The sequence below is a fragment of the Varanus komodoensis genome, unplaced genomic scaffold (genome assembly GCF_004798865.1).
Source record: "Varanus komodoensis strain SLA01 unplaced genomic scaffold, ASM479886v1 scaffold6_2, whole genome shotgun sequence".
Lineage (NCBI taxonomy): Eukaryota > Metazoa > Chordata > Lepidosauria > Squamata > Varanidae > Varanus > Varanus komodoensis.
The window spans coordinates 9,737,312-9,765,140 of record NW_025336346.1 but is presented as its reverse complement, the minus strand read 5'-3'; the positions used below and the strand labels follow the sequence as shown (position 1 = coordinate 9,765,140).

Genomic DNA, 27,829 nt, shown 5'->3' with positions numbered 1-27,829 from the left:
TTATATATATGCTTCTTTGTTTGCAGAGTTGCTCTGCTGGGCCTGATCTGGTCCATTTTCAGGATGAGTAATGTCTTCACTTGGCTGGATCATTACTTGGATACGCTAAAGTAGAAAAAAAGGGAAATACATTCAATTTTTAACATGATTGTTCTTCATTTTCATTTGATTTAGTAAACCACCCACAGAATTTCGGCTCTTGACACCGCAACAGTTTTCTCAAGTATATTTAGTGGAGAAGTGGTGGTCATATTTCTGTGGTATTATTCTGGCTTTTGAAGGATACTGCTCAAAGTCCTAGAACCCCTTTGAGACATGGAACCCCTATGGAAAGACTACACCTGGTCTTCCTAGTTGTGTCAAAGTAGACTTACAGAATATTCTATAAAATGTGATCAAAAAAATTGAAAAGTTTTAAATTCCTCATGCTAAACATTCCTAAAAATATTCCTAAAAGCATAGGGCTTCCTAAATAAAAAATAAAATTAAATCTGAAAAGCTGTAAGAGTTGGCCCTTTTATATGTGTCAATTTTACCCAATCAGATCTGTTTGATACGTTTTCATCTGCCACACAATGGGAACAATATCACAAGAGAATGTACATCCTGGTTCCTTGAGATGCAGGCATCATTTTGTATCATAATGTGACACATCTCTGTGAACCTGTCTGCCCATCTGAATGCCACTTCCTCTGGACTGCTTTGCTAGCATGGACAGAAGAGGTGCTTTTCCAAAGCAGAGAGAGAAGCTGCAGCGATCACTAGTTTGGTGAACTTTCAGTCTTCTGCCTGACAGAAGATCCCTCAAACATCCCTTCTCTTAAAACCTAAGTGACCAGTTCCTCCCATATCATCCTGCCCACATAACTAATGTTTGGTTGAAAGAACGTTCTGGCATGGGAAGTCCTGGCTTAGATGGATGCTAGGTTACTTGGGATGTGCATTTTCTGTAGTCACACCTGCAGGTAGTTTATTGCCCTTGCCTTTCTGCTGTCAGGTGATGGCAATTCTGTTTATGTGGACTTTTTATTAACCTTGCACTTTGACATGTTGATTCTGGTTTATCTGTATAGATATAGGCAAAAGCAGTTGCGATAGTATCCATTACTTAAATCCCCATCCTCAAATATTAACTCTGTATATACAGAGCAACCAGTACACCCAAAGAATGGAGCAACCGGATTTCCTGTAAGTGCTCATTGACAAAGCCATAAATGTTAAAGAATGGGCAATGACTGTACAAAACTGAACCGAAGGGGTGAAAAAGGAAAAGGTTGCCTCATGGTAAGTGGCATCCCCAGGACAAAAATTTGGGTAAGGTAAAAGAGGGTGGGGCAAAACAAACTAGCATTCCTATGGGCACAAACTGACCTATGTGTTCACTTTATCATACCAAAAGCACTGGTCGCTTTTTGGAAGGCACAGAAAAGAGTCAAACGAACAGCATATATGGCAGGTTACTGGGCATGCCTACCATTGCTGATCTGATTAAGTTTAGTTTAAATTAATTTTTCGGTTTTCAGAGGCCACATAGAATTGCAGAACATTGTGCTGACCCAGTGACATCTTAAAGCAGCTAAGTATGTGACACATTATGATTGGGGATGTAACAGTATCTGGCGCATGCTAAACCTGGAACCTCTCCCAAGGGCAAGCACAGCACTAAACTCAGAGCTTACCTGTTTTAAGGATCCTTTTAAAGTAAGGAACATGTATGCCATGTAGCCCGGAATCAGCACCATAGATGACAGAGCCATGAACCAGCCAACGCCCTGGCCCCATTTTGGGAAGACATAATCACCCAAAGTGAGAGGCGTCATTTGCACAGCACTGAAGAGAAATACACCCTGAAAAGGATATTTTGCAAGTTATTATGTTATGCAAGTTATTATTATTAACCATTTGCCACCTAGGAAAGCCTCGGCAGTTATAGGTGGCCTATAAATACATGTATAAAATAAATAAATAAACTATTTTCTCCCATCAGCCCTTCTTTTAGAAACTGTCATTTTTAATTCTAGACAGCCACCAATCTCTATACACAGATACACGTGAGCCAAGATAGGTATTAGTGAGTTTCAGAAACGCATCGAACTTCCCACTGCCACAATGCACACACATAAAATGTTTGATTTACAGGAGGGAGGCATCTGTTGTGCCTAACAGAACCATCCACAGACAAGTTTGTAGCTTCTGTCTGCCCAGGAAGCTCTCTGGAACGTAGACCTCTTTGAACGTATGTTTAAAGAGAAACAAATGTAATATGACACAGACTGAAGCCCAAAATTGCGAAGAGTAGTTGAGCAGTTTGTTGAAAGAGAAAGGAAAATGGAGAGGAAAGAATTGCCCTGGTCTAGCCCCTCATAACTGACACAATTTTGGGCGTAGGAAATTAGTTGGGAAGAGGCCTCTCATGAGGGAAGAACGGTAAAAAGCAAAAGGGCAGTTTTCTCTTTCTCCCTATCCAAACCTTTTCCCTCTACCCCTAATAAGCAGCAAGGGTTGGAAGCTCTTTAGTGCTACTTAACATTAGAGGAGGTTTCACAAGAATGTGATGACATAATGGTGTGCCATTCTTTCTTCCCCTCAGACACATTCCTCCCTATTAATTCTACAAATTTCCTCCTCTAGGAAGACTGCACGGCCATGGAGTGACTCCTGCTTGGTCCTGGGGATACACCTCACCCCTTTTAATTTATCACATGTTTATTTTTACCCTGTTCTTCTTCCAAACAGTTCAGGGTGGCATTCTCAGTTCTCCCATGTTATGCTCTGAGGTAGGTTAGGTGTGGAGGTGATTGCTGGGTGGAAGGGTGAGTGAGAGGGAACTGTCCTGATGGAGTCCTTACCAGGTTATGGGTAAAGGCGCCAAGATAAAGGCTGGGCATTGTGTCCCGAGGAGCACCCTCCACACCAAATCCTCTCCTTCATGCTGGGCATATCCTTTTAAAGGCTCTGAAGATTTTGAGGCTGAAGGAGTCATGGTGGCAGAATTAACAGGATTAATTAGGACTGGATTAATAGTGTTCTCTATAATGTTAATCCTCCAATAACAGTTTGAGATGTGAAGGTGGCAGAGCATGATAGCTTGCAGTATCACAGAAAGAAGGGTGGAACTGGGGCTTGGAGGTCTACACTTCCCTGCCCCTAGTCTTCCTCCTGGACTTTACCATAGGCTAAAGTAACTCTCACCACCCCTCATGGTGCTACTGAAGCCCAGGCTATGCAAGCAGCTCCCTGTTTACCTGACTCCAGTTTGTGCATTCATTATGGTAGGGCAAACACACCTTTACTCCACAGTGCTGAAGGCCAGGAGCAGAAAGCTACGCCATGGCTCAGCATCTCACATTATCGTGCTGAAGAGGTAACGGCAACTGTCAGTCATCAATTCTGCATATATGTACTTCTTCACAGATCCCTGAACTGTTCTACCTGCTTCTGTGTGATCTGTATGTCTTACACGACATTTGATAATAAACATGCCTAGTAAGGTTGAGTTTAAAACTTGATTACTGAATTAATCTTATCAGTCTGAAAAACTGCTACTTGACATGGTTTTTGGTGTACAAGGAAAAATGATCCGAGCCATTTATGTTGATTCATGTTATTTTCATGTGCATTGCACAACAAAAATCTTAAGGGCACAATTTGATGCATGCTTAGACAGGAAATAAAATCCCACAACTCCTAGCAGAGGTGTATATCTTTTTTGTGTCTAAATGTACACAGAACTGCCCCCTAAATCCAGTTTGCATGTTTTTCTTTCTGGTTCTCAACAACATAAAATGCCTTGTCTATGTATTCACAATCAGGCCCGTTCTTGCCCACTGCCAACCATAGCCCAAAGCTACATTTGCTAACTGAATCAGCAAAGGGAGATATTCTCTCTGCTCAACAAGAAAGATTTTGGGAAAGAAGGAAATATAAGATGGCAGCTTTTATATTAGATTATCATCACCTGTGCACTAAAAATAAACACTAAATTATCTGAAATAACATATTTTAGGCCAAATGAGCAGATGTTATGCTTCTTCCTCTAACCTTCTGTTGGAAGATTAGCATTTTATTTTAAATTATGTTTATTACTTTTCCTTACAGAAGGCATCAGGCTGGGTTGAAATATTTGGAGAATGAATGAAAACACAGGAATTAGTTTATATCTATTTTCCCTAAATTTTGTCAATACATTTTTCTAAGATTACAGATACTGTACATGATTTTCCTCCATATTGTGAAGTAAACTACATGTGCAACCAAAGAGCATAGTGTGATCTTAGTTTCTCTTTCAGTGTACAGAAAGTTGACAGCTGCCATTTTGGAAAATGAGAGACTAAGTGATGTAAAAAAAAAAAAGTTTATTTCTCAGAATAGAGTTTCAGATGTATAACATATATTTTTTGGGTTCTCTTTAGAGTTCACATTTTAAAATGTAGCCTGCAGAGATCTCTGAAAAAAGAAATATGACTCAAACATTAATCCTGTAAATAGATGAGGAATTTATGGTACAGGGCTAAAATTCACTGGACTGTTCTGAGGAATAAAACTTTTTTTTAACATCCTGGGATTTTGTCTCCCTTTTTCATCATGAGATTTGGCACATCCTTTAGTAATGCCTGACTTTCACTTTGGAAAATGAAATGAGTGGCTCTTTAAATAAATCCAATCAATCAAATAATCAATGGCTTGCTGCCAGCAAGGATTCACCATATCTACTCATTGTCCTTTGATGGCCCAGAGTTGTACAGTGAGTGTCTGTACTGTGGCACGGTGAAGAAGTGGTGCTTGGTGGTAGCAGGATGGTGAATTGTGCCACCTGCATGGTGAATATTTTTTGAACAGCTTGTAAATCTTACACTTTTCTTCACCCAGCTGATGGCAGAACATGGATTTAATAAATTTATGGAGGCGTAAAATGGAATTGGAGTGCATGGGCAAAGAAAATAGGCAAAAGCAGAATACCATTTTTTTTAAATTGATGGTGGAACATAAGGGAGAATTAATTGGGGTGTGAATTTCTGGGCCAGCCTGTGTAAGCTACAAGCAGGGCATGAAGACAATGGCCTTCCCTTGATGCTTGTTCCCTTTGGTATTCCTCTGAACAAGGAAAATCCACCTAGCTACAGGCAAGATACTTTCTGGATAAACACGAAAGCTGTATAGATTCAGGAAATCTTTTATCAGAGGAGCAGGTAGGTTTCCACTATGGTAGATCACCAGCTGACCATTGCTTCATCCTGAATCTGCTGGTAAGGAAACATTTGTCTTCATTGATCACTCTCTTTCTGCTGCCTTTGCAGATCTGGGGGCCGCTTTTGTATCTTAGCTTTATCTTTGGCGCAGACTGTCTCTTTTGAATATGGATTGTGGTCTGTTGTTGAGAATTATATGCAAGAGTTGTATGCTAACTCTAGCATCCATTTTAGAGACACTTCAGCAGAGAACTTATTGGAAGTTGTGTTGGCTCTCCCACACTGGAGACTTTCAAAAAGAAACTGGACAGCCATCTGAGTGGGATGGTGTAACTTGGTGTCCCGCAACAGCAGGGGTTGGACCCAGTGGCCTTCCTAACCCCTTCCAACTCTACTCTTTTATGATTCTATGAAGTTTTTGCTTTGAATGAGGGAGACAAAGGTGACTGTTGGCATTGCTTTTATTTAATCTGTAGCTTAACAATGTAGAGTTCTTTCTTTCTTTTTCAGGTACACTTCCCCCTCCCCAATTAAGAGAAAGGAGTATTGTTATTCTGTTATATGCTGATGCTATATGACAATGCTATTTTTCTGTTGCATACCCAGCTGGGGATATGCTGAATTCTAAGAGTCTTAAGATAAGGTGAGGCTTCCAAAATTGAAAGCCTGATGTTTGGGAAGAAATGGACATGGAGCCTGGATAATCAGTTGTTAGAGCTGCAGGCCAACTCATATAAATATTTGGATATGACATTTATGAATTCTGTACTTGGTCTGTATTTGAAAGCTGCTGCTCTGGTGGCTAATCAACTGCTTAGGCTTTTTAATTATTATTAGCTGGACCAGGAGAGAAGTTAGTGAGACCCCTGCCTAAGTCACTTAAAACTAAATTACTATCCCAACTCTTGTATGGGGCTGGTATGTGGGTTCACTTGTCATAGCCCTGGAATCAGAGCAGACTCAGCATCTGTCTAGGCCCCTGGCTGGCCTAGATCCACCCCATAGCAACAGTGAATCAGCCTGGTGTTGTGGGGAACTTTAGCTTAGAGGTCAGCTTTTTGCGGGAGGGGCGCTTCACATGATTTTTCAACAAGCCTCTCATCTCATTTGAAGGCACAAAAGTGGGATTATGGGCTATATAAACACATGCAATCCTGGGTTTCTCAATGGGCTATCTGGCTGCAAAGAACTATGGCAGCTGCAGTGGCTGCACATCACAAAACATCTGATTCATACAGACTTCTTCCGCACTAGTTGCCAAATTTGTTCCAACGTGATGTACAAAGATTTTATATTCTTCCTAGGAGATTGCCCCATCTTGGCCTTTATCTGCCTATATGCTTTCAGAAGGCTCTTAACATAAGGCAGATTAAACATACCTCAGTCGATGGCATTTAAAGGATGCTATACTTTTCTTTTGTTTCTTGGCATTTTTTAAATGTGAACTTTACAAACAAATCAATGAGGATTTAGATGCCTTTACAGAACGCAAATTATTTAAAAGGCATAACTTGGGAAATCAGAGAGCAGAATTTGTCAGACTTGAAAGATCTCAAAGTAAATGCAAAGTAAATGCATCTTGAACTCATCACTCAGTGGCTGTGAAGGCAATGATGATACAATACTTTAACAGTTATTGTGACTATTCAGATTAGGCCCACTCAAACATTAGCAAATCACCTTTAGACTTTTAAAAATAATTTACTTTGAGCTTAAGTGTTCTGTGACTAACACTAAGAAAAATGATAGAAAGCAGGATGTTTAAAATGAGTGTGCATAATTTTATCTTACTCTATAAGGTTTAATATCTTTCATATTATAACACAATTTTATTTCTTACTGCCACGATGATTGGAGTAAAGAAAGACCAGCAGAGCTTCCACCAGATGCATGGCCGGTACCCAACCATCTCCTGAATATTGTCATAAAATCTATTCACACCTAAAGGAAAAAAGAAAGAAAGAAAATGTCTGTTGGATGAACCCTGTAATGAATGTTTGCGTGCTTTTGGATTCCCTGTAAGGCTTTTCCAGACAATCTCCCCAAATTCTGATGAAAATAAGCCCCAGTTTAGTCCCAGTGATTTTGTGGTTCTGTCCCCAGGTAATACGAATGAGGCAGCCTTTTTGCCAGGAAAATAGTAAGACTGGTGGTGGTGGTAGTGATGGGGAGGTTTGGGCACAGGAGAAATGACCACACAACCCATGGAAGAGAGAGGAGGTGAGGAACAACAAACCAAATATTGGGCAATATTCCAATAGCTCTTGACACAGGGGTGATTATAGAACCGTATTTTGTTCTTGGCTCAACATTATGGGTGGAAAGCAGGGAAAGTTCAATTTCATGGAAGCAGAAGCGTTAGAAGGGGAAATTTTGTCTACATTCAGCATTAGGTCATATGAACTCTTTGTATTCCTTACACAAACACAATGCTGTCTAAAACAACCCATAAAGAGGAAGAAAGGTGTGTCAATCAATAGTATGTTACTTTAACAAAGAAGTGGGGAAATCAGGCGTCAACAGAAGAGGCATTAAAATTTAGGAGATTTATTACAGGTCTTTTGGAATTGGTCTGAAAAGGTCCCATGAAGGCACCTCTACCACCCAGCCTGATCTGACTCTTCCCTCCTGTTGGCCATCCACCAGCTTCGCCCCCTCTACCCCTGCTGACCCATCGCACTGCAGTCACTGCCTGCTCTGCAGAGTAGCCAAAGTCTCTATGACTTTTCCATGTCAGCTGGAAAAGTGGTTGGCATGGTTCCTCAGCATGGCAGCCATGCTCAAAGGCCTGGCTTGAGGGGTCAGGCATTATGGGAGGGAGTATTCCTGGAAATTGCCTGTAACTTAAGGTGGTCTCCAGGGGCATCTGTCTTTCCACAGTGCTTGACTCCGAGGCAGGACTCCTCCGTATTTGGGTGTGACCACCTCTGTGTAAAGCCACACTGGTCACTTTTCCAGCTGATATGGCTCTTCAGAGAGCTTGGCCACCTGCTGGTCCACTCTGATAGGCTCCACAGAGAAGGATGGCCGCAATGTAGTGGGTGAGAGGTAGAGCAGTGGCAGCAGCAAATAGTGGGAAAGGTGGGCTGTATCACCTGAGGCAGGAGGTTCACCACACCTCATAGGAGGGCAGTCCCTGATTAGTGATCACTTGAGCGAGGGCAACATAATCTACTGGTCTCACCTTGGATTATGCTCAATTATTCTTTTTTGTCTGTGATTCCTTTACATAAGTTCTAGTCTTATTACTTGTTTTCATAAATGTCAAATACTATAACATCACATACCATAGCACCAGGATATGGAGATACACTCGAAGAACACAAGAAATAAGAGACTCATTCCACTTGCGGAGTAGTAGTCAAAAAGCTTGAACACATATAGTCCACCCTGCAATTCAGAAGGCATGTTCAATTCGTTGCACTTTGGAATAAGAATGGAATACAAATACAATATAAAAAATAAACTAAATTTAAAAAACTACAATAGCTTACTCACAAGACCTCTTAAGCAGTTGACAGAATGCCCTGATATTACGTAAAGCTACTGAAGTGCCCTGTCATACAGGGCAGTCTTAGCCTGGTTCTGAAAAGATATCAGAATTGGCACCAGGCAGGTCTCAGTGGGGACCTTGTTCCATAACCGAGAGCTGCCACATTTCCTTGTTGGTCCCAACTGAGCTTCAATCAGAGGCAGGTCCATGATCTTTCATGGATAGTTTGTGGTTGGGAGAGGTGGTCTGCCAGGTAGTGTTGTGGTCCCAAGCCATGTAAGGCTTTACTGATTCAAAGCAGAACCTTGAATTGGGCTCAGAAACATATAGGCATTTGAAGCAAGCAGGCTGGAACAGGTGCTATGTGTTTGGGCTTCTGGTCTCTGTTACTAATCCAGCTGCTGCATTTTGCACACGCTGCAGCTCCTGAACAGTCTTCAAGGGTTGCCCCAGGCAGAGTACATTGCAGTAATTTGTTGTTGTTATGTGTCATCAAGTGATCTCCAACTTTTGAAGACCCTTTGAATGAAAGCCTTCCAATATGTCCTATCCATGACATCTCTGCTTAGCTGTTCTAAATCCAAGGCTATGGATTCCTTTATGGAGTCAATCCATCTCTAATTTGGTCTTCCTTTTCTTCTGCCTTCAACTTTCCTGAGCACGACTATATTCTCTAGGGAGTCTTGCCTTCTCATTATGTGTCTGAAGTATGATAGTCTCAATTTTGTCATTGTTGCTTCTAGGGAATGTTCTGGTTTGATTTGAACGAGGAACCACTTGTTCATCTTTCTGTCACTCCAGGGTATTTGAAAAGCTCTCCTCCAGCACCATGTTTTGAATGCCACAGTTTTCTTATCTTAGAGATTATCAGAGCATAGAATATTGAAACCAGGCCATCCTTGTCCAGATCGGGGGAATAGCTGGGCCACCAGCTGAAGCTGGTAGAAGGCACTCTGTGCCACTGAGGCCCCTCGGTCCACAAGTGACAAAGATGGCTCCCCTAAGCTATGAACCTACTCCTCTAAAGGGAGTGCACCCTCCATCTGGTCAGAAGAACGGTCCACTAACAGCACCTCAGTCCTGTCTGGATTGAACTGTAGTTTGTTGGCCATTGTCCAGTCCACTGTTGCAGTCATGCATGGGTTTAGCACATCAACACCCTCAGATATTGAAGATTAAAAGGAGAAATAGATCTGCATGTCATCTGCACTCCAAACTCCAGTTGCTGCTGGGGCCTGGGATTCCTTTAGACCACAGCAGCTCCCTGCCCTCAGCTCTGTGCCTTCCCTGATGATGTACCAAGCACCCAGGTGGGCAGAGTTGGGAAGGGCTAACTCCTCCCTGTTTCCTGACCCAGGTCTCGGTTGTACACACCAGAATCCACTATTAACTCGTGAATGAGCATGGTCTCATCATTCACCGATCTGGCATTGAAAAGCAGCATCCAGAGACCTGAGGGCAGGCTGACAGGGCAACATCTATACAGATGTTTTGTTCCTGTTTAAAAATATGTCCCATACTACATATTTTATATTTAATACAATACATATTTATGGTTTTGGTTGTCATTTATATCTTACAGTATCTAAAGGAATATATTTTGCAAGTTGCTAAATTAAGTAATAAATCTTGCCATGGTCTTTAGCTTAGGTAATAAAGCATGGTGAACTTATGTAATCAGTACCACTAAGTTCAACATCTTTATGAAAACTATTGGCCTTATGTAGTTCTTCTATCTAAGGATATGTAAGAATTAACAAGGAAAATGGAATTCACATTGTCTGTAAACTAGCTGAATCAAACAAGCTGAAAGTCTAAACTTGGCATAGGCTTAATACTCATACCCTGTGTTAATCTCAAATTCTTTAATGGTTATTGACATTCAGAAGTTCAAGAAAAGCTGAAATCTCTTCTGTCTCCCAGTAGGCACACTAAAGAAATATAATGTTTTAATTCTGTTTAGCACAAAATGCAATTTTATTAAGTGAAGGGTAAGACACCTCCAATATATGGCTTACCTGAGTAATATTGGACAGTCCTATCAGATAGGAAACAATGCACACAGCGGCAATGAAAATTTCTCTTCGACTGCGTAACAACTTTGGAAATTCATCCACTAGGGCTGTTATGAATCCTTCAACGGTACAGAACTGAAAGTGAATTAGAGGTTATATTCAAATCAAAACATCATTCAGTACAGCGTTATTTTAACATTCAGCTTTATCCTAACTGCTTTTGGTCTTGCATTAAGTCACAGTTGGATTATCTATAGGACAACTTCTATGATTCATTAAAATCTATGAATAAAATCAGAAGGGTATGATATTTATTTGGTATATTGTGGGTCACCTTTCTGGACTAACTAAAGGGAACTATTCTTGCTGAGGTATTTTGACACACAATGAATATGTTTTCATTCCGCTCAACTATTAGTGATTTTTAACTGGGGTGTTTAACTATACTTTTGATTTTAGGGTTCTGATTTTTGTTTCATTGGCTTTTAATTGTTTGCTTTACTACAAGAACCTGTCTTAGAGGGATACATCTAGATATGCCTAGAGCTCAGTTTAAGGTTGGGGAATGCTGGGAGCTGTAGGACTTTTTGTATATAAATATGCATAGGATTGCTCCCTGAATAAATATATTCAACTTCCCTTACAGAGCCTTGTGCCCTTTCATCCACATGCGTAAGTGGATCCTCAAGCTGCTTCTTAGGGTCAGGGTAAGGAGGACCTTTAGGGAAAACAATTGTTTGTTCTACTACTGAAAGAACTCTGATTTCCCCCTAGAAAGAGTGTTAAAACTGGCAACAGGGCACTGCAACATGTTATGGAGGATGGTCTCTCCCAGTGAATGAAACCATTCTGGGTGCCATTTCTGTGGTGACAGTAGACCAGGAACATTCGAAATTTTAGTATGAAGCAGATGGAGACAGTGAAACCAACAACAAAAGAATCCTGAAAGCCTTTACTGTGAAGACATACTTTTTCTGTTCTGTTTCAGCAGCCTAAAGACACACTCAGTTTGTCACACGCAGTTTATTTCAAGCAGTTTCTTCAGAATGCATTAACACTGTTATTCTTTTTTCTTCCATAACCCTTCAAAAACTTGGGCTTCATGAAAGAATGAACAAAAAGACAACTGAAATTGTTTGATAAGTACTGAGTACATTTTCTCAGCAATAAGCTGAAGTAAGGTGAACACTGAGGTTTGTTGACACTGATTATTGTATCTGAGTTTCTTTCTATCACTCTTATTTTTGGTTAATAAAGTGGATTTGCAGGAAATCCATATTTTAACCTCTCACTTTCCCAGTGATGTAGGTAAAGACTATGACTTGCCCAAGGCCATCCAGTGAATTTCACAGACAAACTGTTCATTAAAGGAAGCGGAGACTCCTGCACTCAACATGCAACCATCCTGCCTTACTTGATACAAATGGAGATTTCTGAAGTCAGGTTTGCATAAAGGCAGCATGAACATTTTAAACTTGCATGTATTAAAGGATGTAGAAATAGGAGCTGGTCCATGGGATACATGTGAGTGGGCCCAGCCAGAAGTAATACAGGACCCTCATGCTGGCACACTCTCCCCACCCCACAAGGCTTCCCCCATGAATGAGGTACAGCTGAAGGCCACAGCCTGATTTCTAGCAGGAAGGAAGCTGCCTGTGCTGATGTCAAGAACAGCTGGGCTTGAGAGAGCATCCATGGAACAAGCCCAGTATCTGACCTATGGACAGGGAAGAAGTGAGGGAACTGATCAGCAGAGGATGAGGGGAGGACACACGTGTCCCTTTCCTGGTCATGCAGGGCTCTGTGGGGGAGGGGGAGAGAATCCAAGGCACTCAGGGAATATAACCAAACAGAGAATATGGCCTCTGAAAAAAAAAAAAAAACAGTCAATGGGGAACATGGGACCAGCTTTCACAATGTTCAGGATGATCAACCATCATAATGAAGGTATTTGTGCTTCTATAATGGTATCTCATAATGATCAGCTGCCCATTTGAAGCAGTATGTAAACTGTTATGAGTGATGGTGGTCTGTACATTCTTTAAAGTGATTGTTTGCACAAAAGAACCCCATACCAATCATAAGCACAGCATGGAGGAAAATAAACTCATGGGAAAAAGTGTCTGTAGAGCACACTTATGTGCATCCTAGTTCTGAGCCTTCTTGGGTCAGGTTTTGGCTACTGTGTTGGTTCCATGAACCAAGGATACTTAGAGAAATAAAGACCAGGGAGGGATGTTTGTTGCCGGATTCCATATTACAATAAATGCAGACACATTTTAAAATATTAAATTTATGAATACCAAATCCAAGCACTGCTAAAATTACAATCCTTTCACGTGTATGGACCTGAGAGAGAAGTCCCCTCATTTCTTTTCCTAGTAAACAGAGGAATTTCAAGGCCTTACATCCTACTTCTTATGTGCTACAATTAATTTCTACAATGAACAGATCTGAGTATAGTTGAACATTAAATCTGCCCTCCTTCTACGAACACGTTCCATTAGCTTGTGCAAAACCTCAACTGCAGGAAAATCAGAAATAAGAGGTGCTATTTAGGCTGCTTCATAATCATGCTAGCATTGCTGTTCCCAGGAGTATCTATTTTTGACAGCTTCTCCCATTGTGGGGTCTTCAGTAAATTTAACCTCCTGGAAAGCTAGTGGGCTAGACTCTTCAGAACATAGCCTATTGCCTCTGCTCTTACACAAGGGAGAATATTAGGAGATACATACTGCAATATGATAAAAGATGCAGTTGTTGCTTCTGTCTGGCATCCTTGTGCATTTGGTAGACTTGGTGCTTTTCTAGTTACATGGCATTTCTTTAGATAAAAATAGGGGATCCTATATAGCCTAGGTTCAAATACCATTTTATTCTTTGTACTGACTGTCTATTCTCCTGTTACAAAGGATAAAGATGGTCATTTTAAATTTTATTGGCAGTTGAAACCATATCATCTTCTGTTTAGTACTATACTGACTCTCTTTGTAATTTGTTTCCATGGATTTGGTGTTTTTTAATGCCTCTTGAGTTTTGTCCTTTGCAATAGAATTTTCTGAACTTGGTTACTGGAGGCACCTATTATCATATTTGTCCAGAACTGTGTATTCATTTACTGAACGCTTCCTTAGCAACTGGTGTATGCAGGCCTGCCATCTCTGGTAAAGGAGGTAGCATTCAGGCAGCAAGACTAGTAGCCACTGATAGTCTCCTCACTCATGAATCTATCCAGTCCTTTTAAAGCCACCCAAATTGGTGGCCATCACCACTTCCCATGGCAGCAAATTCCATAGTTTAAGTATACATTATATGAAGAAGTTCTCCCTTTTTTCTGTCCTAAACTTCCCACCAATCAGCTTCATGGGATGACCCCAGGTTTGAGTGTTATGGAACTGCATTATTTTAAATGCCTGTATCATGTCTCCCCTTGTAGTCACTCTTCACAAAGGAGTTCCTCCACTTCTTGATCATTTTTATTGCCACTCTCTGTACTTTTTTCCAACTCAATCATGTCCTTTTTCAGGTAAGTTGGCCAGAACTAAATAAAAACTGAACATTCTAAGTGTGGTCATACCAAAGATTTGCATAAAGGAAGTACAATCTTGGCAGTTCTATTTTCTGCTTCTTTCCTAATTATGCCTAGCATGGGGTTTGCATTAAGAGGTCACCTTCAGACTTTGGTTTATGAAGCTGAGTAAATTCAATAAACTATATTTAAGATTGACCACAGTTTAGGGTTTGTACATTAAACTATACCACTGTTGGCTGAAAATGGAAGCAAATCCTGCTGAATGAGGACAGGGAACTGCACAAGCTCAAGACTCATTTGCTTAACCCTAAGCTACAGTTTAGTAGCCTTAATATACCATAACGTTTTTGGTCTTGATTTGCTGGCATGAGCTACAAACTCAAGTGCTTGCTTTTCTCCCTTCCCTTTCTGTCCTCTTTCCATGTGTGGGCTTCAAAGGAGACCTTCTGTTTAGGTAAACCGCAGGTTTGTTTGTGATGATCCTAACGGGATGTGTTGTTTAAATGTTCAATATAAACCAGAATCAAACCACAGTTTGCAATCCTGGTTTGTAAGGAGTGTTCAAAACCAAAGTTTTTTGGTTTACCATCACAGGCAAAGGGTGGTTTAAGAGACCATACATACACTATCCACTGAAGCAGGATGCACAAGAAAATGTGGGAAGGGAAACAGTCGCATTTCCAGCAAATCATGTTGGTTGGAAAGGTTACATCTGAACGAGACCAATTTGTCTGCTTCTGCGGACAATTTTTTAAATTTACCTGATATTTTACAATGAGAAAACTTTATAACTGGTACATATCTACAACCATTGAACATTTATCTTCCCTAAAACTAATTTTTGAAAAATGGCATCTACATTACCTGACTGTCAATCCCGAGCATAAGCAACATGGAAAAGAACAGTATTGCCCACAATGGAGATACAGGAAGTTGTGTCACTGCTTCTGGGTAGGCTAAAAATGCAAGTCCAGGACCTAGAAATGGGGAAAATGGCATGCATTGTTTCATTATCAATCAATGTAAGATCTCGTGTCCCATGATGTATGACAAATCTACTTGAACTATAATTTGTATACCTTTCTTCAAAATATAACAACAATAAAGATGAAGGAGCTGCCGATCAGGACTGACAGCAGCTACGCATATGTAAATTAAAATCCAATAAATAATATGGTTATCACATGTTACAAATGCACAGTTCGACAGTTCTGTCTGGAGAATAAAAAGATGTGGAATGAAGTACAGAACATACCGAGACAATGATGTTCAAAATAATTATTTCAGTGCAGCCTGACAATTCCTCGCACAGACATGCGAAGAATTTGCTTTGTGCATAAAATCCACTGGATTCCCTGGTTTCAGTCTTGTGGACTCTGGGCTGCTTTGCAGAGTTCCCAGGGCACTCACCACATGCTGCACAAGCAGTGTTCTTTTTCCACGCCTGCTGCCGCCACCGGCAACAGCAAGCAGGGAAGATGGATGCTGGCAATGGCCGCTGGCATGCCTGCTCACGGCACCCCTTTTCTGTGCATGGCGGCAGCAGCAAGTGCGGCAGAAGGCTGACCACCAGGAAGGGCGGCCACTGTACCTCTTTTCCACATATGCCAGCAGCGGCAGTGACATGAAAACACTATAAATGTATCTCTATGAACACATGAAGCTGCTTTATAACAAGTCAAGACCACTGATCCAACTTGGCCCAGTACTGTCTGCTCTGAGTAGCAGCAGCTTTCCAAGGCTTTTTTCTGGGCTTTCCTGTGGAGTATTTTTATGAGGAAACTGGCTGGAGCCTGCTGGCAGTGACGGGGCTTTCTCCTTCTTAACCTACATAGGATAGTGAATCTGTGTACGTGAAATTTGCAGCACTGAAATTGTTCTTGCTGGAAACTGCCACCCTTTCTTTAAATCAGCTTCTGTGTGCCTGTCAAACAACAACAACAACAAACTGTTTACTATTATTGGCAACTGGGATTGCATCAAAGTGAACAAAGTCTTCAGTTGCTGCTGTCTTCTCTTCCCATAAATGCTTCTTGCCCACATAGAGAGCTCAGATACATTCTTAAGCAATAAGCAGGCTGACGCTTCCTACTGCGGTGTGCTCAGTCCCCAGGAAAAGGAATGGGAAACAGAGCAATGGGCCTTCCATTTGCTAAGCGGGACCACTGAGGCAGTAAACAGAATTGTGGTAGAAGCCACAGTAAGCCAACCTGGCCTGCGAAGCCAAAGTTGGATTATGACTGCAGCTACCAAAGAAAAGTGCCTCATTTCTCGCTGTCTCCTAAGATATTGGCTGGAGGTCTGAGACAGGAGGAGATGTTGGGAGGAAGGAGACTTACCATCATGAACCTGATCATCTGTCAGGCACACTGAGGCAAAAAACTGCAGAAACCACACAGAATGGCTTCTTCTGACATGTGACCCATGCCAGAGTATGTGTGTATGGATGGTAATCTGAGTGGTTATCTGGTCTGTGACAGAAAACAAGATGGGAAGAAGAACAATATGGCTGGCAAGGGTGGGCCAGAGAAAGGGTTTTCCTTCTATGAAACAGGTTGCTGATTGCATAGAAAAGTGGGGCCTGCAAGGAGCTATTTTGTAGGTTGTCATGCCTTCTGTTTAATCTTTTGGGCAGGTTACTTGTCCTTTGTGATTAGCCATGCTTTCCAAGACAGGCATTTTGTGGTGATGTGTGCCTAAGGCAGTTTCTCATATTGCCAAATGTGTCCACAGATCCAAAAATGTTAGAGACCCCATGCCATCAATATTATTTTTTTATCATGCTTTGGATCCAGATTTAGTCATACTTAGAGTGTGAATGTTGAAATAAATGTGACTTCAGATAGTCATGACTAATGTTAAGTCTAATTGATTTCAGTGGTCCTAAAACTGGATTCAACTTAATTCTTCATCCTGGCAATAAATAGCTAAAATAATTGCAGCATTTACTAAATCTTAGTAAAAATATTCCACCTAGATTCTGTGTAGGTGCTTATCTCACCCATTGTTTAACTACATTGATCTATATTCTATTTACAGTGACACTACTATGCAGTTAAAATCCTGGCACTCAGGACATTGTTTGATTACTTTGCTAAAGCAATCAGGGCTCTGGGTTGCCCTTTATACTTGACAGCAAAAATTGCAATATACATTCAGGATGAAACTTGTCACACAAATAAACATTTAAGGTAAAAAAAAAATGCATGGTATCACTGGTAAAGTGCTGACAAAATACTCCAAATGGCAATATGTCAGTGCCATAAAATAGGATGCTGATGGATAATCATGCTATGCCCCCATTACAAGAACTCTCTGCATTGCCCCTCAAGCAGTAGTAATTAACCCAAATAAGGCTCATTACAGAGGTTGCGAAGAACAGCAATCTCACTAGATGGCCCATTCTGTCAAATACTGATATTTTAAAGCAGTATGTTATCTTGCTAGATTGGCTTTCTATTGTTCCACTTTGACAAGTTGCTCTGGGTCAGGAAACTGACAGAATAATCCTACCAGGTGTAGTGGAGAGACCTGAAGGTGGGCAAACTGCCCCACACGAAGCCCAATCGGCTTACACCAGCAGGACGGAAGAGGAGGAGACGTGTCCTTTCCCTGCCTTCCTTCCTGTTCTGTGGGGGGGGGGGTGTTGCGTGTATGGGGATGGTTTCCCAGCCACTGCGATCAAGTGGCATACATTTCCCTCCCACTGAGGCAGAATGCTGCTGGGCTCAGGCCCACCGCCACCACTGCAAGCAGCCCCAGAGGACCTTTGTCCGCCTGAGAAGACCTGCTGCTGCAGTGTGTCAGAATGGAAAGTACAGCCCAAAGAAACATTTTTTGTTGCTGCTTTACAGTGGCCCCGAGTTCCCCCTGAGACAAACACACTTTTACAGGGACACAAATGGCCTCATGATTGGAGGTGGGTGGGAGTTTGGGGCTAGCGCTGAAAGAGGCAGTGGTAACAGAGAGCCAGGGAGGAGATGGCAGGCAAGCACAGGCCTATTTCCATGGCTTGAGATCCTCAGCCATAGCTTTACTTCAGGTCCCTGCTGCTTTACCCTTTCCCTTCCACTGCATTTGCCTGAAGCCGCCCCCGCACCTCTGTGCCCCTGCCTGCCTGTCTTACTGTTATAATTCCTCCAGACGTTAACAGTACTGATCAGCTGCTCACCTATGCATGCCTGCACTGATTTCGTTCCCAGGCCTGTGAAGTATGGCAGACACCGTGCCTTCCCTTACTTAGCAATGCTGTGTGAGGTGTGTCGTTTGCTAGGAATGCATATAGGTACAGATGCTTCACAGGTGCAGGCAAACCCATTTTTCCTAGACAGCCACTTTGGGGAGCAAACATTTTGGAGTTTCTCATGATGTCTCAGAACATCAGCTTTCAGACAGGAGCTCTCCTGCTTGCACTAGTAAAACAGTTCAGGAAGGGAGGTTGACAATGGACAAACTGAGGCTGATGTAAGAAATGTTCAGGATCGAAACAGAATAATCACCGACATCAGTGCTGAGGGCTTTTAAAGACATTCAGGCCAATCACTGCTGCTGCAGTAAAGGCAAGCAATCAGCTAGGAGAACTGCTCCCTCCTTGACCTCCCCAGATCAGAGAATTGGGTCATCTCATTTTCCATTGGCTGGACAGAGGACAGCTGAACAGTGAAATATTAGCTCAGCCCAGCAATGTTAGGACGGGGTTAATTGCTCTCAGTACTAGCTAATGAAATTATATTATGATGCAATTGTGAAGAGGCAGCAAACCTGATTTGGCAACATCTTCAATAGGTCGTTTGGTGACGTGAGCCATAAATCCAACAATGGAGAAGATAACAAAACCTGCAAACATGCTTGTGCAAGAGTTTATGCAGCACACTATGATGGAATCCCTGTGGGGGAAGAGAAAGAGAGGAGGATAATAAAACTGTGGAAAATGGGATGCTTCAGTGGCATTAAGGACAGTGTGTGGGTAAGAGGAAATGAACCAGTGTACTTAATCTCCAAGTTATTTGTTCTCCAAATAAATAAATAAATAAAAATCCATCTTTATGTGTCTATTATTATGTTTCTGTCTATAGATGCTATATGCAGTTCATATCATATATCACGCTGATGAGGGCAACAGAAAGAATTTCACACACAAGTATACATGATATCGGAACATTAAAAGTTATTCTCACTACACTAGGAGCTGGACTTTCAAGAACTCACACAAAGGGTCAGTTTGACCTGCAGCAGAATATTGCTAAAAATCTATAGTCCCGAAGAGAAGCACTCACAAATAGAAAGGGGAGGTTGTGCTGAGGTGGGGGGAGGGCTGTAAACTTTCCCACCATACTGAAACCTACCTCTGGTGTGCTATACAGCGCTAAGGGCCGCTAGACCCAACGGGAATAAGGCTATGTTGTCCTGTTGCTATATAGCCCACAGGGAGGGAGAGGAGAAGAAGGGAAGATGGTGGGAAGTGGGAAAGGGAAGTTCCTTTCTGCCTTTCCTTCCTCTTGAAATTTTCCCCTATGGTACAGGGACAGAAGTTGTTGAGTCTCACAACATACACCTGGCTAAGCCCAATGCCCTCCTCAGACCAATTTAGGCTATCAAGAAGATCACTTCAAGATATCAAGTAGACCTCCCTGTTCATATTCATTCTCTCATGAACAGACATCTTTGACCTTCCATAGGTCCTGGAAACCACTGAACACAGGCCTTATCAGACATTTTTTAATTTTTTTTTAATTTATGAAAAAAATTGGAATCCTCTGAATATGTAGAAATGACTATTTTGTTTTTAGGTTGACCTGTTCTGTTTCTAAAGTGATAGGGACCAGACCAAGCAGATTTGGCATTTGTTGACTGAATGATTCCTACCCTGTATCTCATCTAGGAGGTCCAGTGTTATGTGCAGAATCTCTTCTTGAGCAATACCTCTGTCACCCTGATTTTACTATAAGAGGAACTTCTTGTTTCCTGTGTTTAATTGGAAGGCCTCATCCATCTGAACTTCTAAAGAATTCCATACCCTGGGAACTGAATTGATTTCTCTATAGCTATATTTCTAGAACTGTAGGCTAGTACAGAATTGTAATTGTTTTACCTGTATACATTATTGTTGAAAGGATTATAACTTCCAAGAGCAATCAATGAGCCAAGACCCAAACCATAGGAGAAAAAGATCTGTGTGGCAGCATCCAGCCAAACCTAATTATAACGGACAAATGCATGCCTGTAAGCTTAGGATTGGTAGCTTATAATGTCAAAGGTGAAAATATAGTTGGGATAATACTAACAAATATTATGAATTGTCGAGGTTACAAAAGCTGAATGGTTACCTCAGAATCAGAGAGCTTCTCAAACTTTGGTGTTACATAGAATAAAATGCCTTCTTTTGCTCCAGGTAATGTTACTCCACGGAAGAACAAGATAAGCAACATGATATATGGGTATGTAGCAGAGAAGTATACCACCTAATGCAAAGAATAAAATTGACATTTTGAAGCAGTGGCCAGATAGACTTCTCTCTAAGTGAATTTAACATTGGACTTCAGGAACACAGTGAGTTCTAAATCCAGTTTTTGTCATGGAAGCTGAGAGAGATGTAACAGTATTCTGCTCTTCCTGCCTGAATGCTAGGTATGTGGTCTCAGTATTCCCAGGTCACTAAACAGCTCCAGGCTCCAATTTGTCTCTTTTTGGCTGCCTGTCATTTTTGCTTTTATTATTTTTACTCCTATTAAATGCCTACATTCATAGCAGTACTATCAAATTGCCCAGTTCAAGTTATTACAATTTCAATTTGCATAGCAATAGAGACAATACCTCAAACCTACATAATATTTTAAATATAATTTACAGAGATACACATATGCAAAGGGTAAAAACAAAGCCTCTAGCATGTGTGGTATATAGTAAAGCACTTGAAAGGATTTAATCAGTATTTTGCTAAATTGCTAGAAAGCTGTGATTCATAATGCAACATTTGGATTCGTAAAGATACTCTTACCTTTCCTGTCCAGCCTACCCCCTTCCAGATGCAAAAATACACCAAAATCCAGGCAATTGCTAGAGTAATTGCTAATGGCCAACGGATCTGGCCCGGTTTTTCTAGCCCATCTGTCATTTGGTGCATATTACGTCTGAAATCAAAGAGGAAATGCATGAACATCTCTAATTTTGCTCTTTTTGTACATGTAGTGAGAAATTCATTATACACATTTGTAGGAATGAGAAAAATATTATTCTTGGCTTACTCCCAGAATTCCAAAACAGCACTTGTCATGTTGGTGGTATTTGATATACTGTAATTTGAAAAGCAGTGGTCCGTGTTCCAGGGGTTATCACAGTGTCTCCATGGAAGATTCTAATTTAAGAGGTAGAAATGGGTAGTGGAGAGAGAAGAATAAAAACATCAATGTTTTATAAGCCAATGTAACATAACATATATCGGCTTGTCTAGACATGATGGTCAATGTAGACAGTAATTTGGTTTCAGTTTTTCAATCCATTCATCTTCCTCAGGTGTCATGAATTACCCTTGTTTCTCCAAGTAGTGTGATTCAGTTGCCCATTTATCTCTTAAATGCTGCTAAGTTTCCTTGCTCTGTGCAATTTCCAAAGACACAAAGAACTTGCTGTCTTCAGGGGAATGGAGGATGACTTTAGATCCAGAAATATCAGAATTGCTGGTCTTCAGAAGAGGAGCATCCAGAAGAGTGACTCATGCAGTGACTTGAAGGAGCAGTTCCAGAATGAGCAGTTCTCTCTTTGCCAGTGTATGCATATGACAGGGGCAAGTGTGTGTGTATGTGTGTTATCTGTATGAATAGTGTTTTTGTGAGAGAGTATTTGCTGGACTGTAACTGGAGAAACATTGACTCAAACAGAGAGTTTCTCTGAAGGCAACAAATCGTTGCTTTTACATAATCTACTTTTTGGGGTGTAAGGCTGACACTCAAAATTCAGTGAAGTAGTAGGCCTGTGTTATATCTAAAGTGGAGTGGAGGTGCAATTTAAAGTCCTACTGGGCCATTTTTTTCTTATGCATACTGTCAAAGGGCCACATGGCAGACCCTAAAGTGGGTGCACCACTGCACCCTTCACCGTTTCTACAATGTTTACCATTCACACATCCAGTACACACACATACACCTTTCTCACACACATACTGGATATTGCAGGAGAACCGCTTCTTTTCTGTAAACTGAGAAATGGGATATGAATCAAGTAGCAAACTGACAATCTGGCAAACTTTTCCTGGATTGTTAATGTGTTTGCATTCCTCTCTGAGCATCGAGAAAGAGGAGTCCCTCGGTGCACAGAGAGAAGCTTTGGCTATTGGACAATGGAGAAATAAAATGGATGGATGGATAAAAAGTAATGATAATACCAGAGCAGTTCTCTTTTGGTCACTGCTTTGCTGAGAAGAGATGAAGAGGTAGCTGCTCCTTCAGGAATGACTTCAGGGAGCTCCAGGCACCTCGAGGTGGCAGCTCCCAATTCGGGTGGCTTCCCTTGCCTTCCTCTGAAAAGCAGGGATTCAGGAAGACAAAGGAGCTTCTGTGGTCTTGATGAGAGGTAGAAGGCCCACATGAAGCTCACTGGGTGACTTTAGGCCACTCACTCACTCTCAGCCTAATCTGCCTCACAGATTTGTTGTCATGGGGATGAAATGGGGAAGAGGATTAAAGCTGCCAGAAGTTCCTCGCAAGAGCAAAAAATAAATGTAATGCAAAAATAATGGGCTGAGATCTACAGTGTGCTTTGGGCTGCCTGTGTAGTACTTCACACAGCTTTTGCTCCTCTCATTGGGCACAGAAGATGAAACATGGGAGCCCAAGATCCACTTGGTTATTGCTATGCATAGTTCTTCAGAAGGGAAAGGGTAACTTCTAAACAGAGCCTAGATCAGCCTTTCCCAACCTGGAGACCAGGTATAATGGATTTCAGTTCTCATCAGCTTCAACCAGTATGGCCAATGGCCAGGGATAGTGGGGAGTGTAGTTCAAAAGATGTGGAGAACACGGGGATCAGGAAGGCTGACCTATATCAAGAAGTAAAAGGGGCATTGCTTCAGTTTGCTAATTATGATAATAGATCATGCCACACAGGACCAAAAGAGGACCCTCCAAAACACATACATATAGGTAAAATATGTTTAATTCATTAAGAATGATGCAGCAGCAGCTTTGCATATGAGGTCTTCATCACAGAAACATGTTGGGATGCCTAGCAATTTCAGCTTTAACAGTTTAGGGTGCAATCCTATGCATGTTTATACCAATTTTTTTTCTACAACTCTCAGCGCACCTTCAGCCAGCTTTACTGGCCGGGGCATGCTTGTAATTGTAGGGTTTTTTTCTGTCTAAACATGCACAGGATTGCACCCTTAAGAATAATAGTACTAGCCTGTTGCCTTGTTAATCCACACTCAGATGTCATGATATATTGTCCCGTTTGTAAGCAATTCAGCCTGAGATCCAACTTAGAGGTACATCTTTATCATTATAGCACACATGTTCAGAAAGGTCCAATGTTTAAATATTCTTTCCCATTTGGGTTATTTTTTTCCTTTCTGAAACCATATACTGTTATTCAGTAGGTTTGGAATATGTCAGCCTATAGCCTGCCTCCGTCCCTCCGTCCCTCCCTCCCTGTGAAGACCACTGCCTGAATTACTGTTAGCATGGGATAATGTTCAGGCAGCTGCTGTCTATGGTATTCATTGCCTCTGTGCTGATCGTGTCCTTTTTGACTGGTGCTTTTTATTTCTGACCATATAAATATCTTTCAGTGAGCTTTATGGGGAGCAAGATGGAAAAAAACTCTAAAATAAATTAAATAAATCCTGATTGGTGAAGGACAGAAACCAATGCACGGTGAAACCTCAGAGAATTCAAACAGAACTTTCTTCTGATAAATAAGCACAGAAAAGGGTTCCAGTTGCAGATCATCCCTAAGTATGTATGATGTTGCATGAACTGGTGGACAATCTGCCACTGCAAAGTCTAGCTGGCTTGTGCCAGCAAGGGCGAGAGGCCTGAGCTGGCTTTTCGCTGAGAGGGCTTTGGCAGTCCTTTCCAATTTCAATTACTTGCACTAGCTCCAGGCTTAAAGTACAAGACAAAGCTATGTATTTCTATAATTATCCTGCCTTCTTTTCCCATAAAAAGTTTACCACAAAAAGGTTTTACTGTGTCCAAAAATCATATTTCTATAAGAGGTTTCCAATGGCCACAGGCCATTGATGGTGGTGGTGCTGGGCAAGCTAGACTAATTTATATGAGGTGAGAATTAACATCCAATTGGATTTAGTCTAAATCTACTGGGAATGATGGAATGGGCTCTTTGTTACTAAGAGCTCATCAAATCAGGCAAAAACATTACAGTGGACCGGGCCTTATAACTTAACATATATCATGACCTTTTAAATATTAGTTCCATTAATCAAACTGAACTGTAATAAGTTTTTAAAACAGGAGAAGAACGATGACTTACTGTAGTGAAGGAATTATATAAGTAATATATAGCCCAGGAAATAATCACAATATAGTAAATATTAAGCCAGAAGGACAGGACAGCAGCAGCTAATCCCACACCTGCAAGAGAAAAAAAATGCTAGTGTTGCAGATTAATCATATTCTTAACAGAAGGGTTTCAAAATACAAGTCAAATGATAACAGCTGAAGAGCTAAGCTTCCACTAAGATAAAATCTGTTGTATTTTTGCACATTTATACTGATAATGCTTCAGGCCAGCTGAATTATTTTGGCACTTGAAGTAACTGTCCTTCTGCCACGTCTTTCTCAATCCCCATTCTCCATTCAGTAAAAATATAATACAAACAAAATAAACAACTAAGAATTTACTGCCAGCTCAGGGCATCGAATAGCTGCTGCCTGAGACAGCCACCTCATTCTGCCTAATGCATGGCTAACTGTCGAAGCAGATTCTACAAAAGTTTGGAAGTCGGTTTGGAAAAAGTCTACAGACCTTCTGAATGAGGGTTGAACAGTGGTATACAAAATTGAACCTTCTGTTTAGGTTTCTGTTTGTGTTGAAAGAGATGACTTGTCTGTCATGAGCAGGAAACAATGATATAAAGAGGTGAAGGGAAGAAGGGCGAGAAGAGCTTTGGCTATTGGGCTGTACAGAAATGAAATAATAGTAAGAAATAAGGCCGAGGGCAGCTAGGTTCACTGAATGCCAGCAAATTCAGGTTGCGGAGCAAAGGAAAGAGAGTGGATCTTTAGAAAATGGCCTTAGAGGAACTTCTAAGCAGTCTGCAAACACAGCCACCCTAAAGCTAGGAAATTATGCTTGCAGAAAGGAATGATACGGGTGGTGCAAAATGAATTCAAGTGGAAAGAAAATAATGCAGAGTAGAATCACTTGAGTTCAAATTCCTGCTCAACGGAATGGCTGGGTAGTTAATCACAGATGTGCAGAAACATTTTTTGTCAGATTTTACAAGAGATTGTATTCAAACTGACTGGTGCTCTTTGAGATATGATACAATGTACTGTATCTACTCACACATGTATGCAAATGCTTATTCTCAAAATACTTCATAAATAATGTGGCAGTGGGAAGTTTCATTTCATTTATTCCCCTTTTGGTCCATACACTTTGGAATAATGGATATTCAGTTAGTGGTAGTGTCCCAGCTCTGCTTATCATTTAAATATTATTTGCTTAACGATGGACATCTATACATTTAGTGCATATTCTAAAATTGAAAAATTTTGGAATCAATGGCAAGTATTAATACTTTAGAGACAATGTCACAAGTATAATTACTGTCTTGAATGGCAATGTGTTTAATCCATTACTGTACCTTTGAACATTGGGGCAAGTTTCCAAACACCGAGGCCTCCTATGGATGTGTATTGGCCAAGCGAACATTCCAGAAGAAAGAGGGGGACTCCAGCAAAAATTAACGTAAGGAAATACGGAATCAGAAACGCCCCTGGAAGGATAGAGATCATGAACAATTCAATAAACAAGAATGTAATTTTGTGATTTCCTCAAGCAGATCATTAAGCAAGGGTTCCAACATCAATTCCCCATTTAAATTCAGCAGAAGGAAAAACATTTTAATATAAATTCTGTATTATTTGCTACTTTTATCTAGTCATAAAATGGCAACTCCAGCTCAACTATCTTTACTTTTAGAAGTTTATTCATTCATTGTTTCATTCATTCATTCATTCTACTTCTATGCCGCCTCATAACCTGAAGGTTCTCTGGGTGGCTTACAAATGCTGTAAGATGGGCTGCCATGCTAAACAGCCCAGCAATGCTGTCCTACTGGTTTCTGTGTAAGTCGCTGTTCAGAGCTGGACCCCTGAGCTTCAGCAATTCGTACCTAATTGCTATAGATCTCCTTTGGCAGCATTGTCCCAAGAAGATAGCGATCTCTAATCCTATGCTTCGTTGTTGTGTCTTGTAAGCTGACGATGCAGAGAACTTGAGTTCTGCTCTGATTGCTCCTAAATGCAATAGATGGGATCAAACGCCATTTCATCAGCAGCTAATAGGAGCAGAACAGCTTTGCTTTGCTTCACAGTGAGGATAAACCCCTACTGAATACCCTAATCTAACTCTTACCTGGCCAGAGGATTTATTTTGAAACTGGTTGTGCCCTGCTTTCTGTAGGAGTGGCTGCTTTACTGTAAAAGGCAAATGCAGATGTTCTCAGGGGAAGCAGGACACAACCATCTTCCAAAAGCTATTTGCTGTGACTGAAGCCCACGATAATGGTATATCATTTACACAAAGCAGCCATGGTGGTCTGCACAACGTGGAAAGGCAAAGAGTAATTAGAGCAGTCCTTGTGAGCCTCATTGCTCTTCTCCACTTGGGCTGGATGCTGGTGGAATGGGTTGTGCACCCTTCCAAAGGATTCCAGAGCAGCCAGAAGGAAACTCAAATGCATATACATTATTTCTGTGCTGTACTAATGTTTTCAAGTGCCAGAGAGTAGCAGAAATGAACTGTTGCCCTTCCTTGAAGGGACTACCTGTTGTGGCGAAGGCATCCAGTGGTGTACTGGCAGCAACATTCCAAGCTGTAAAGTTTGTTTAGGAAGTCTTGCAAGAATAAAACGAAGAACAAATCTTACACATTTTCTAACATCTGTGTTAGAAATGGTAACCTGTTCTCATGTTTCTCTTCTTTGTTACTAATCTTTGAGTTTTAATACCGAAGAAGCCCCTTGTTAAAATAAAATAAAAATTCACCACATTTAATTATATAAGCTGAAACATGTACCTCCTCCATTTTTTCCGCAAAGGTATGGAAACCGCCACACATTCCCTAAGCCAATTGCATAACCCACACAGGACATGAGAAAGTCAAATTTGCCCTTCCAGGTGTCTCTCTCTGGGATATCTCCTTTTTTCTTCTGCACCTTCACTACCAATGTCTTAGGCTTGTCATTGGTGATTGAGGCATCACTAAGTTCTGTGGAGATTTGTCCATCAGCTACTTTTGTTCCATTTGTTGCCATGTCTCTAGGTTTAGATGAAGAGGCTCTCGCAACTGGACGAGAAATGTCAGCACCAGTCCACGTGGACAGCAGCTTTGCGGCTCTTGACGACCCAACTAA

The 27,829-nt window shown here is 41.2% G+C and overlaps 1 protein-coding gene across 1 annotated transcript; it reads right to left on the bottom strand.

The window, feature by feature from the left end:
- SLC6A1 (solute carrier family 6 member 1) lies at positions 1-27,730 on the bottom strand. Its single transcript, XM_044451260.1, has 14 exons — positions 27,493-27,730; positions 26,057-26,188; positions 24,718-24,818; positions 21,474-21,583; positions 21,227-21,359; positions 20,556-20,690; positions 20,321-20,424; positions 18,991-19,115; positions 15,094-15,206; positions 10,701-10,832; positions 8,477-8,579; positions 7,030-7,130; positions 1,680-1,847; positions 1-105 (listed from the first exon to the last, which is right to left on the bottom strand). Exons 1-14 carry the CDS (start codon positions 27,728-27,730, stop codon positions 1-3), a joined length of 1,800 nt encoding a protein of 599 aa, XP_044307195.1.
- Between the last annotated feature and the right edge of the window lie 99 nt (positions 27,731-27,829).

Excerpts from the sequence above, each read along its gene's own strand:
- SLC6A1 (XM_044451260.1), bottom strand. The coding sequence starts at position 27,730 with ATGGCAACAAATGGAACAAAAGTAGCTGATGGACAAATCTCCACAGAA. Across the intron at positions 26,189-27,492 it reads TTGCGGAAAAAATGGAGGAG|GGGCGTTTCTGATTCCGTAT; the intron begins GTACATGTTTCA and ends CTATCCTTCCAG. Across the intron at positions 24,819-26,056 it reads ACTTGCCCCAATGTTCAAAG|GTGTGGGATTAGCTGCTGCT; the intron begins GTACAGTAATGG and ends TTTCTCTTGCAG.